The sequence below is a fragment of the Medicago sativa genome, chromosome 4, assembly GCF_051527215.1.
Source record: "Medicago sativa cultivar Bolivia chromosome 4, Bolivia_mono, whole genome shotgun sequence".
NCBI classification, from domain to species: domain Eukaryota; kingdom Viridiplantae; phylum Streptophyta; class Magnoliopsida; order Fabales; family Fabaceae; genus Medicago; species Medicago sativa.
In genome coordinates this window covers 25,254,147-25,266,446 of record NC_140752.1, presented here as the reverse complement: position 1 = coordinate 25,266,446, position 12,300 = coordinate 25,254,147, and the positions used below count along the sequence as shown (strand labels likewise).

Genomic DNA, 12,300 nt, shown 5'->3' with positions numbered 1-12,300 from the left:
AAATTTGATGTCCAAGTATGTGTTGCCTCAATTACAATCAATGGAAACAATACTTTTGCAAAAAAGGTTAAAGTTGAGGGCCAATAGTGTTATTTAGTTTTAGGCCAAACTCAGTTTTTGTAAAGTTTGTGATCAAAAGTGCAATTTAGTTTTAAACAAAAAAAAAAAAAAAACAGTGTTTGACACGTAGTTATGCCCTAACCCTATAAAGTAAGATTAACAGAGTTGTTGTACGGTGTACCGAGTAGTGAATACACAGCGTGAGCGTGATCATCATGTTTCCGGGCAACAAAGTGGAAGTGAGCATCAACCACGGCAGCGGCATATATGGCTCATGGTTCCCCGCCACCATCATCAGGTGGTTCTCCTCCGACTTATTACTGGTCCAATATGATGACATGGATGTGAAGCCAACAGTTGTCGGTCTTCATCAGCTCCGACCAGTTCCCACGCCAGAGAGCGATGATTGGGAAGTGAAGATCGGCGACAAGGTGGAGGCTTTCCAAAAACACCGGTGGTGGGAAGGCCGTATTAGTGCAGATTTAGGGAATGGAAGGTTTCGTGTGTGTCTTAACTCGGAAGAAATGGTGTTTCCAAAAGAGCTTCTTAGGGTTCATCGCCGGTGGATTAATCACAATTGGGTTCCCCCAATCACACACCATCAAATCAAAAACCATAAGGTAAGGTTGTTTATTTTTAAGATTATAATAACAGTAACAATAATTTGTTGGAAAAGGTTATTTAATTAATGGAACAAATATAATTCTCACTTAAATTTAGTCTCTAATTCTCATACATAAATACTTATATTATCAATGTTAAGGCTTTAAATATTTATACAAGTTGTTTATCCAACCAGGAACTTCATACGGAACTGAAGAGACAGTCACAGAAAAATAGAAGAAATAGGATTTGTGAGTTGCCGGACTGCATATTGCTCCACATATTGAGTTTTCTTGAAGCACGAGATGCTGTTCGGACATGCATCTTTTCTAAACGGTGGAAGGATCTTTGCAAATGCCTCACTACTCTCACATATACTCCGTCTCCTACATCTTTGACTGATAGTTTTAAGAAATTTATGTCTTGGGTTCTGTCCAGTAGAGATCACTCATGTTCACTACTTAATCTTACTATTGATGCTTGGATCGAGGGAGGGGAAGAAGACCTATATAAACTCATTAAAATAAACCCACTTCTCTCTTTGAAAATTTTTGGGTATGCAAAGTGTTCAAAATCTGAGTTACTCCCTTTAATCTTTGGCTCTCGCTCGTTGACATTTCTTGACCTTTCATATCGTAGCGATAACGGGTATGCAAAGTGTCCGAAATCTCTTCACTTACCTGCGTTAAGAACCTTGAATCTTCGATTTTTCAACTTTGTTGCAACTCACAATCACTGTGCTGACCCCTTTCCAAACTGTCACTTGTTGAATACTTTGGTTCTCCGTGGTTGTTCTGTGATTGAGGATGCACAAGTCCTCCGCATATCTAATCAGACACTATCCAATTTGACTATAAGAACCGTATCAGCTGACCAATATTCACTTTCTACTCCAAATCTGAGTTCTTTTACTGTCGATAATTGTCCTATTTTTCAGAAATCCTTATCCTCCACATGCAATCTTTCTTTTCTTCGACAAGTAGATATATATGGCTTTTCCAATAACGGGGAAGCTTCAATCTTCTTAAGATGGCTGCAAGTGCTTGCCAATGTCAAGATTTTGGAATTTGGTTATGCTATAATTGAGAAAATACTAAATGTAAGTGACTTTAGTGTATTTCACATCTATATTTCGATAACACAATCATTTGGGTCCTTGAATATGTTAGTCAGTGTCAGTTGTCGTTGAATGTATTAAAACATATCTGAACTTGTCATTTTCTTATCAACTTGGTCCTCTAATAATGTCCATTTAATAATGACTGCTATTCATTTGAATTGTGCAGGAATTCCGCTTAAATCCCATTTCGAAGAAAGTGCAACCTCCACGCTTTGTTAGATTGGAGTTGCTTATAGTGCACGCATATGAAGATACGGAACAAGAAATAATGGAAGTAGTGGAACACTTGCTTCAAAACACTGCTTCAATGCCTAGAGTTGTTCGAGTCGGACATAGGTTTTGTTTTTCATTATTTTGAGGTTGATGCCTCAACCTTTTTTCTGTTGTTGGTTTTGATCCCAAACAATTTGTTGATTTTGACGATCTCGTACAATTTGTGATCTCAGAACCATTCTCAGCTTTGCTTTGTTAATTTACTTCTATTTGTTAGTGTTTTTGATGCTATTTACTCTTTACTTACTGAAGTCATATCTCTCTCATCTCTATAACTAATTATGACTAATAGAAAATTGCAACATATATCTGTGAGAAAATTTACACCTACTTCGTTGTTTTAATTCTTTTCTTCTGTAGATTAATAATTTACAATCTCAATTTACATTGTGAGTGCATGGCATCGTGATGGCTCAATCCTAAACTATATAGTATGTGTGTGAGTATATTTTGGTTGAAACTCGAAAGAAATAGGAATATAGATTCTCTCATTTGGCTTGTTAAAGAAGTTCCTTCTCGATCAACAACCAAAGGATATTATTGTAAAATTTTCCCGAAGTTTTGATCAGAAAGCCGTAGGCAATGGCCTCGCAGGTCATTGGATGAACACCGCCATCAGCCCACAATATCTAACTCCGCATCTGGTGTAAGAAAGATCAGATTCCCAAATTGCATAGAAGATCAGATGCACTCAATCTATATTCTTGATTTTCATTGCTTCAGTTCTCCAAAGAATTAAGAAACAATGATTCAAATTCATGTGTCAGATCACACAGTGTCTTGAACAAGTCAAGGATTTTAAACATACGCCAGGATTAAGGGTTTCGATTTTCAAATGAATCAGAAAAATTCAGCAGTTGAATTATCGCACGGTCCACAAAAAACCTCTAAGAAGTAGAGATCAGATGATACAGAGGTGGATACTGAGAAGACACCAGTATTCTAAGAGCAACCTTGGAAGTTTTTATCAATCTTCCAATCAAATAATCCTGAAATCAAATCCTTCTCAATGCTAATAATTTATTTATTAACAAGTCTTCAAACCATTCCTTACGGTAACTGTTGTAAATCTAATAACACTCTTTCAAATCCAGAATCCACCATCAACTTCGCCGTTCGTTGTAGGTTATTGATTGTTGCAGGAAAAAACGCACCAATTATGAAATTGTGGTCAGCAACAACCAATTTATAGTTACCTTTTATCTTTTGCAATAGCATCTTACCAATATTCGGATTGTTTTTCTTAAGTTCATTCATACAAGGAATGAACTATTGCTTAATGTTGCAACCAAAATTTTACTGTGAGAAACCAATTTTGGCTTTGGATGAAAACCTATCTTCTTATTTCAGATGGAATTTCGTGCAAAGGACCAAAAAGTCTTTAGGCTATTTATTGGACCAGCTTCTGCAAAAATTTAGAGTACCTATTTCGAGAGATGATCGGATTGATAGGTCTCAAGGTCAACTGTCCCAATCTTATTTATGATCGATAAAACACTCACACAGACACGACACTGAATCGACGTCGACTTTGATATTAATTTAAGAAAAACAATTCATTAAATGTTTACATGGAATTAGTTGTATAATCAATAATGCCATTTTTTATGTTCTTTTGTACTCACTTTTATAACAATTCAAACTAAATAGCATCCTTGTGACATCAGTTGTTTATATTGCTCCACCTAAACGACCATCCCTAAATAGCATCCTTGTGACATCAGTTGTTTATATTGCTCAAGCATCTGTCTTTCCTGATGAGGTTTCTGTTTACTTAATTTATTAAAAGAAATTCACATCTGATTTCTATGCAACACAGACTATTGCTTAATTAGGTTATTGACCAGTTGATCTGTCACAACCACATCGATACGATTCATGATCATTCTAATTTAATTTTTAAAAGAAATTCACATCTGATTTTTATGCAACGCAGACTATTGCATAATTATGTTATTGACCCGTTGATCTGTCACAACCACATCGATACGATTCATGATGATTCTAATTTAGTTTTATGATTTCCGACTTAAGAAATAAATTTGAAAATTGAAGTGCTTCATTTTCCAGGTTTTATGAGTTTATGTAATGATTTATATCACTGTACTAGACTTCGTTTTATGATTTTCTTTTCAATTTAGGCATGTTCTTTGGGAATGTGAATGTCCGCCAAATAAGTTGTTTGAAGTTTAGTAAGAAAAACTACTAATACACTCAATTGCGAAGTATGGATTGCTCTTGTTAAGATGTGAATTCTGAAAAATTGGTGCTCAATTTAGAATTTCTTATTATTTCAGGCAAGAGCGCTTATTTCAAAGTTAACTGAGGAGAGAAATTCTGTTATTGAGCAAAATATATGGCTTCAGCAAGAACTGGTATGTCATTCATTCCGTAAAATTCTTTTAAGGATACACCATAGTGTACATTTTATAAGCAATGCTTCTGCTAAAACATTATTGATCGAATGAATCTTGTCACGAGTAGAATCTTTTGAAGCGTGAGGCCAACGACGACTGTCATACACAGTAGACATGTTGATGAAAGCTATATCATGTTCATGAGGAATGAGACATAGTATCAGATGGAAGGAGTTCCTGGACAAAAAGTCATGTTTACTAATAGGATAAAGTTGTTTCATCTGTTTTATACTTTTAGGCACGTATGAGCTGAATATTTGTTTATTCCAAGAGTACTTTCTTTAGTTTTGCAGTTGTTTCCTAAGTGCTCGTATCTCTCACCTTCCTCCTCATTGTTGTTGGTTATCTTAATGTCTATTTGTGACATTATAAAAGTGTCTAGTATATTATCCAGGAGCTATACAATTTATTTGTGGTGACAATATTAGTTCATTATAAAATTAAAGCCTAAGTATGTTAGTTCATTATAAAATTATGAATTATAAATTTTGATTTCTAAGTTAACATTAACTTTCATGCACTAAATGTGTAAACTTTTTTTTGCACATGCATTCGGTCAAATCTCACTAAGTATTAGTTTGTTATTAATTCATAATCATGTTTAGTAGAGTTAGTTGTGATTAGATTTACATTTAGATAAGTTTGTTAGTTAGTTACATGAAGACTTGTTCTCTAAGTCATGTATATAAATACCATGTAAACTCTCTATTCATCAATCAATGAAATCATAACAACTTTCCAATACTCTCTTCTCTCTCCATAACAAACTCTAATTACTCTCTAATTCTTCCTCCATAATTCCTTCATAACCTAGCTTTGCTTACAATGCAAGAAACACAAGTTGCGCTAATAATTAGCATCTACAGACTTTGGTTCTGATTCTGGGAAACATGAGTGAAATTGTGAGGGGTGAATCTCTAGGAAACACGAGTGAAGTGTGTGAAAATGCAGACTTTCTCACGTATGGTTTGAGTACCTCGTTCATTAAGGCTTGGACGGGAATCGTATCCTCTCCTGTTGTGTCTGGTTGAAGCAACGTACCAATGTTTTATGATTACATTAGTTCTTTCGTGATTCATCTTTATCATTTTCCTTGTCAAAATTGTTAAACACTTGGATTAGAAGTTAATAATTGCGCCGTAATGTACATTTTATAACCAGTGGTTCTGTTGGAAAATTATTGATTGATTGAATCTTGTATTCCACAGAATCTTTTGACACGTTGATGAAATCTATATCTTGGTCGTGAGGCGTGAGACACTGAAGCCGCCAATTAACTACAAATCAGACTTTTATGTTATCTTTATTGGAGAAAACTAATGCTTACTAATAGAAGAAAGTACTTTTATCAGTTCTACTTTTAGTCACGTATCATCAGTAGAATGTTGCTTATTCCAACCGTACTAATGTTTAAATTGCTTTGTTTTCTAGATAATCTAGACAATAGTATACCTCTATCAGAAGTGTATATGTATTTTTATCTATATCTTATCTATATCTCTTTCATTGAACATTGTTGTGGCATTTGAATTCTTTGTTACCAAAACAAATTCAAAACATTTCCTTTGGTATTCGGCAAGGTCGAGTATAGAAATATGCAAGCAAACAAGTAACATTCAAGCAAGAAACATTTGATGAAGGATACTGAGATGGAACCAAGCAACCACCAGAAGACATGAGCATTGAAAATGGGATATGGAGATGACGAAGATCCCATGGACGACAACCAACAAAAAATTTAGGTTTATAATTAATAAATTTCTCAATAAAGCAAAAAAAATTCTAGAGTTTATTGCGAATTTAAAGATTTTGGTTTTTAAGTTTAGAAGAGTGAACATAGCACTAAGATTTGTACTATTTAAAGGTGTATTTTTATTTTTATTTTGTTACAAGAGCAAACAATAGAAAAACGGAGAAAAAAAGAAAGACGGAAAAACAAAGAAACTACTCTCTATGATAGAAAGTTCTAGCTTCGTCCATTCTAAGGAGATTCAAGAGATCAGCTGGAGGGGAGGCATGGTAGAGAAACTCATTATCCAACGAGGCTCCAAGATTGGCCAAAAAAATTCGCGCAATGATTACTCTCTCTAAGAGTGTGACTAACAATTACATTACTGTACTCAATCAAATCCTTCACATCTTGGATCAAAATTGCATAAACATGAAACCTCATTGCTTGACCTTTGAGGAGGTTGATACAATGCAAGGAGTCAGTGTAGCAAACAAGCTCAATGATATATAAGGTTTTTGCCAAGATAAGACCCTGGTAGATAGTGCAAAGCTCAGCATACAAGATGTCAGATGTATCATTTATAAAACCTGAAAAACTGGATAAATAAAGTCCTGCATTGTTTCGAATGATTCCACAAAAACCAGCTCTCGCGGGGTGCCCAAAAAACTACCATCACCATTGAGGATAGCACAAGAGTGGCTATCATTATTCCACTTAATGAATCTATCAAAATGCTCACATGTATATTATTTCCAAAGCAAGTGTTGAAAGAATCCGTCATTGTTAAAGGAGAGGCGACTAAGGGGCCAGATCTCGTTGCCTAAATACATAAGATTACGGTGACGCCAAGCCCACCAAACACTAGCTGCAAAAATGTATTTGAGTAGACATAGTTGATTTTGTTTAAGGAAAATATTAAAAAAATTATTGGTTTCTTTATTTTTAATAAAAAATTAAAAAAAATTATCATGTGTCTTGCAAGCGTGGTTTTGAAATTATTTTAAAATAAACAAGAATTAGTGTATCCATTTTAAAAGATCAAAGACTTAAACGAAAGGAAAAAAAAAAGTAATGAACTTTTCTTTACGGAAAAATAATATACTTTTTTTAATAAAGAAAAAATAATATACTTAAAATCTTACTTATAAATAAAACAAAAATTCATGAATTCCTTCAAAAAAAAACAAAAATTTATACAAACAATAAATGAATTTTTCCGGTCAAAAAATAAAAGAAAAAAACAGTTACCCTTTGATTTACCCAGCTTTCATCAAAACTTTCAAAATAGCAGTTTTGACCTACAACTATAGTTCATTTTGTAAAAATGATGCCCACTTGATTTTGTCCGGTGTTAGGGGCCAAAATCGATGGTTTCTAGAAATTGAGAGGTCAAAAGTCCAATTTAGCTAAGTATTAAAATACACACGTGTTATCTAACTCATTAAATTTGATGTCCAAGTATGTGTTGCCTCAATTACAATCAATGGAAACAATACTTTTGCAAAAAAGGTTAAAGTTGAGGGCCAATAGTGTTATTTAGTTTTAGGCCAAACTCAGTTTTTGTAAAGTTTGTGATCAAAAGTGCAATTTAGTTTTAAACAAAAAAAAAAAAAAAAACAGTGTTTGACACGTAGTTATGCCCTAACCCTAAAAAAAAAACAGTGTTTGACACGTAGTTATGCCCTAACCCTATAAAGTAAGATTAACAGAGTTGTTGTACGGTGTACCGAGTAGTGAATACACAGCGTGAGCGTGATCATCATGTTTCCGGGCAACAAAGTGGAAGTGAGCATCAACCACGGCAGCGGCATATATGGCTCATGGTTCCCCGCCACCATCATCAGGTGGTTCTCCTCCGACTTATTACTGGTCCAATATGATGACATGGATGTGAAGCCAACAGTTGTCGGTCTTCATCAGCTCCGACCAGTTCCCACGCCAGAGAGCGATGATTGGGAAGTGAAGATCGGCGACAAGGTGGAGGCTTTCCAAAAACACCGGTGGTGGGAAGGCCGTATTAGTGCAGATTTAGGGAATGGAAGGTTTCGTGTGTGTTTTAACTCGGAAGAAATGGTGTTTCCAAAAGAGCTTCTTAGGGTTCATCGCCGGTGGATTAATCACAATTGGGTTCCCCCAATCACACACCATCAAATCAAAAACCATAAGGTAAGGTTGTTTATTTTTAAGATTATAATCAAGGTTTTAAATAACGGTAACGGTTGCGGTCACGGTCGCGTAAAGGTTTTCACGGTTTCGGACTGTCACGGACGTTGCGTACATATTGCGGTCGTCGCGGTGTGAATTAATCACAATGTTGCACAAAACCACAGATCTTGTTAAAAGTCAATAAGTTAGTGACATTCATTAGTTTGGGATTCCCTCACCTAACCCAACTACGCCCAATTCCTCTCACCTCACCTTCTTCTTTCTAGGTTCTTCTTCTTTCTCACTTCTTTCTCACAAAACAGAAGAAAGCAGCCACATATTGACACAGAATGAATATTTTATCTGTAAGGTCCAAACTCTCATACACAGATTCCACACAAAGACACAATCAACTCAACTTAAAGTCCCATTTTTTCCCCTCTAAAATCTCATCTCATCTCTGATACAAATTTACAGAACAACACCCAAATTAAGAGTGAGAGTGAAATTAGTTAGAGGAGGCCATGAAGATTGAAGAGGCGGCAATGAAAATTGAATAATGAAGCTAAAGAAAAGAAACAGATGAAGTTTTTGCATCCGTAACTATGTTTCGCTGTTGTAACGGTGGGTTTCGCGGCTGTAACGGCGAGTTTTGCGGTCGTAACGGTGTTTCGAGGCTGTAACGGCGTTACGTAACGGCGTTTCAGTGTGATTTTTCTTCTCAGCGTTAAAACGGCAAATAACGGTAACGGTGATGGCCTATACCGTTTTGTAACGGCCGATATCGCGGTAACGTTCCCGTATTTAAAACCTTGATTATAATAACAGTAACAATAATTTGTTGGAAAAGGTTATTTAATTAATGGAACAAATATAATTCTCACTTAAATTTAGTCTCTAATTCTCATACATAAATACTTATATTATCAATGTTAAGGCTTTAAATATTTATACAAGTTGTTTATCCAACCAGGAACTTCATACGGAACTGAAGAGACAGTCACAGAAAAATAGAAGAAATAGGATTTGTGAGTTGCCGGACTGCATATTGCTCCACATATTGAGTTTTCTTGAAGCACGAGATGCTGTTCGGACATGCATCTTTTCTAAACGGTGGAAGGATCTTTGCAAATGCCTCACTACTCTCACATATACTCCGTCTCCTACATCTTTGACTGATAGTTTTAAGAAATTTATGTCTTGGGTTCTGTCCAGTAGAGATCACTCATGTTCACTACTTAATCTTACTATTGATGCTTGGATCGAGGGAGGGGAAGAAGACCTATATAAACTCATTAAAATAAACCCACTTCTCTCTTTGAAAATTTTTGGGTATGCAAAGTGTTCAAAATCTGAGTTACTCCCTTTAATCTTTGGCTCTCGCTCGTTGACATTTCTTGACCTTTCATATCGTAGCGATAACGGGTATGCAAAGTGTCCGAAATCTCTTCACTTACCTGCGTTAAGAACCTTGAATCTTCGATTTTTCAACTTTGTTGCAACTCACAATCACTGTGCTGACCCCTTTCCAAACTGTCACTTGTTGAATACTTTGGTTCTCCGTGGTTGTTCTGTGATTGAGGATGCACAAGTCCTCCGCATATCTAATCAGACACTATCCAATTTGACTATAAGAACCGTATCAGCTGACCAATATTCACTTTCTACTCCAAATCTGAGTTCTTTTACTGTCGATAATTGTCCTATTTTTCAGAAATCCTTATCCTCCACATGCAATCTTTCTTTTCTTCGACAAGTAGATATATATGGCTTTTCCAATAACGGGGAAGCTTCAATCTTCTTAAGATGGCTGCAAGTGCTTGCCAATGTCAAGATTTTGGAATTTGGTTATGCTATAATTGAGAAAATACTAAATGTAAGTGACTTTAGTGTATTTCACATCTATATTTCGATAACACAATCATTTGGGTCCTTGAATATGTTAGTCAGTGTCAGTTGTCGTTGAATGTATTAAAACATATTTGAACTTGTCATTTTCTTATCAACTTGGTCCTCTAATAATGTCCATTTAATAATGACTGCTATTCATTTGAATTGTGCAGGAATTCCGCTTAAATCCCATTTCGAAGAAAGTGCAACCTCCACGCTTTGTTAGATTGGAGTTGCTTATAGTGCACGCATATGAAGATACGGAACAAGAAATAATGGAAGTAGTGGAACACTTGCTTCAAAACACTGCTTCAATGCCTAGAGTTGTTCGAGTCGGACATAGGTTTTGTTTTTCATTATTTTGAGGTTGATGCCTCAACCTTTTTTCTGTTGTTGGTTTTGATCCCAAACAATTTGTTGATTTTGACGATCTCGTACAATTTGTGATCTCAGAACCATTCTCAGCTTTGCTTTGTTAATTTACTTCTATTTGTTAGTGTTTTTGATGCTATTTACTCTTTACTTACTTAAGTCATATCTCTCTCATCTCTATAACTAATTATGACTAATAGAAAATTGCAACATATATCTGTGAGAAAATTTACACCTACTTCGTTGTTTTAATTCTTTTCTTCTGTAGATTAATAATTTACAATCTCAATTTACATTGTGAGTGCATGGCATCGTGATGGCTCAATCCTAAACTATATAGTATGTGTGTGAGTATATTTTGGTTGAAACTCGAAAGAAATAGGAATATAGATTCTCTCATTTGGCTTGTTAAAGAAGTTCCTTCTCGATCAACAACCAAAGGATATTATTGTAAAATTTTCCCGAAGTTTTGATCAGAAAGCCGTAGGCAATGGCCTCGCAGGTCATTGGATGAACACCACCATATCTAACTCCGCATCTGGTGTAAGAAAGATCAGATTCCCTAATTGCATGGAAGATCAGATGCACACTCAACCTATTCTTGATTTTTATTGATTCAGTTCTCCAAAGAATTAAGAAACTATGATTCAAATTCATGTGTCAGATCACACAGTGTCTTGAACAAGTCAAGGATTTTAAACATACGCCAGGATTAAGGGTTTCGATTTTCAAATGAATCAGAAAAATTCAGCAGTTGAATTATCGCACGCTCCACAAAAAACCTCTAAGAAGTAGAGATCAGATGATACAGAGGTGGATACTGAGAAGACACCAGTATTCTAAGAGCAACCTTGGAAGTTTTTATCAATCTTCCAATCAAATAATCCTGAAATCAAATCCTTCTCAATGCTAATAATTTATTTATTAACAAGTCTTCAAACCATTCCTTACGGTAACTGTTGTAAATCTAATAACACTCTTTCAAATCCAGAATCCACCATCAACTTCGCCGTTCGTTGTAGGTTATTGATTGTTGCAGGAAAAAACGCACCAATTATGAAATTGTGGTCAGCAACAACCAATTTATAGTTACCTTTTATCTTTTGCAATAGCATCTTACCAATATTCGGATTGTTTTTCTTAAGTTCATTCATACAAGGAATGAACTATTGCTTAATGTTGCAACCAAAATTTTAACTATTGCTTAATGTTGCAACCAAAATTTTACTGTGAGAAACCAATTTTGGCTTTGGATGAAAACCTATCTTCTTATTTCAGATGGAATTTCGTGCAAAGGACCAAAAAGTCTTTAGGCTATTTATTGTATCAGCTTCTGCAATAATTTAGAGTACCTATTTCGGAAGATGATTGGATTGATAGGTCTCAAGGTCAACTGTCCCAATCTTATTTATGATCCATAAAACACTTACATAGACATGACACTGAATCGTCAATTTTGATATTAATTTAAGAAAAACAATTCATTATAACCACATCGTTATTGCTTAATTTGATTATTCTCCCGTTGATCTGTCAAAACCACATCGTTATGATTCATGATGATTCTAATTTAGTTTTATGATTTCCGACCCAAGAAATATATTTGAAAATTGAAGTGCTTCATTTTCCAGGTTTTATGAGTTTATGTAATGATTTATATCACTGTACTAGACTTCGTTTTATGATTT

At 35.0% G+C, this 12,300-nt stretch overlaps 2 protein-coding genes across 2 annotated transcripts; both read left to right on the top strand.

Moving 5' to 3' along the window:
- The first annotated feature begins 40 nt into the window (after positions 1-40).
- LOC146927232 (uncharacterized) lies at positions 41-2,287 on the top strand. Its single transcript, XM_085708137.1, has 3 exons — positions 41-680; positions 860-1,762; positions 1,950-2,287. Exons 1-3 carry the CDS (start codon positions 276-278, stop codon positions 2,139-2,141), a joined length of 1,500 nt encoding a protein of 499 aa, XP_085564263.1. The 5' UTR covers positions 41-275; the 3' UTR covers positions 2,142-2,287.
- A 5,372-nt stretch (positions 2,288-7,659) lies between these two features.
- LOC146927231 (uncharacterized) lies at positions 7,660-10,751 on the top strand. Its single transcript, XM_085708136.1, has 3 exons — positions 7,660-8,371; positions 9,324-10,226; positions 10,414-10,751. Exons 1-3 carry the CDS (start codon positions 7,967-7,969, stop codon positions 10,603-10,605), a joined length of 1,500 nt encoding a protein of 499 aa, XP_085564262.1. The 5' UTR covers positions 7,660-7,966; the 3' UTR covers positions 10,606-10,751.
- Positions 10,752-12,300: the final 1,549 nt, after the last annotated feature.

Excerpts from the sequence above, each read along its gene's own strand:
- LOC146927232 (XM_085708137.1), top strand. The coding sequence starts at position 276 with ATGTTTCCGGGCAACAAAGTGGAAGTGAGCATCAACCACGGCAGCGGC. Across the intron at positions 681-859 it reads ATCAAATCAAAAACCATAAG|GAACTTCATACGGAACTGAA; the intron begins GTAAGGTTGTTT and ends TTATCCAACCAG. Across the intron at positions 1,763-1,949 it reads TAATTGAGAAAATACTAAAT|GAATTCCGCTTAAATCCCAT; the intron begins GTAAGTGACTTT and ends TGAATTGTGCAG.
- LOC146927231 (XM_085708136.1), top strand. The coding sequence starts at position 7,967 with ATGTTTCCGGGCAACAAAGTGGAAGTGAGCATCAACCACGGCAGCGGC. Across the intron at positions 8,372-9,323 it reads ATCAAATCAAAAACCATAAG|GAACTTCATACGGAACTGAA; the intron begins GTAAGGTTGTTT and ends TTATCCAACCAG. Across the intron at positions 10,227-10,413 it reads TAATTGAGAAAATACTAAAT|GAATTCCGCTTAAATCCCAT; the intron begins GTAAGTGACTTT and ends TGAATTGTGCAG.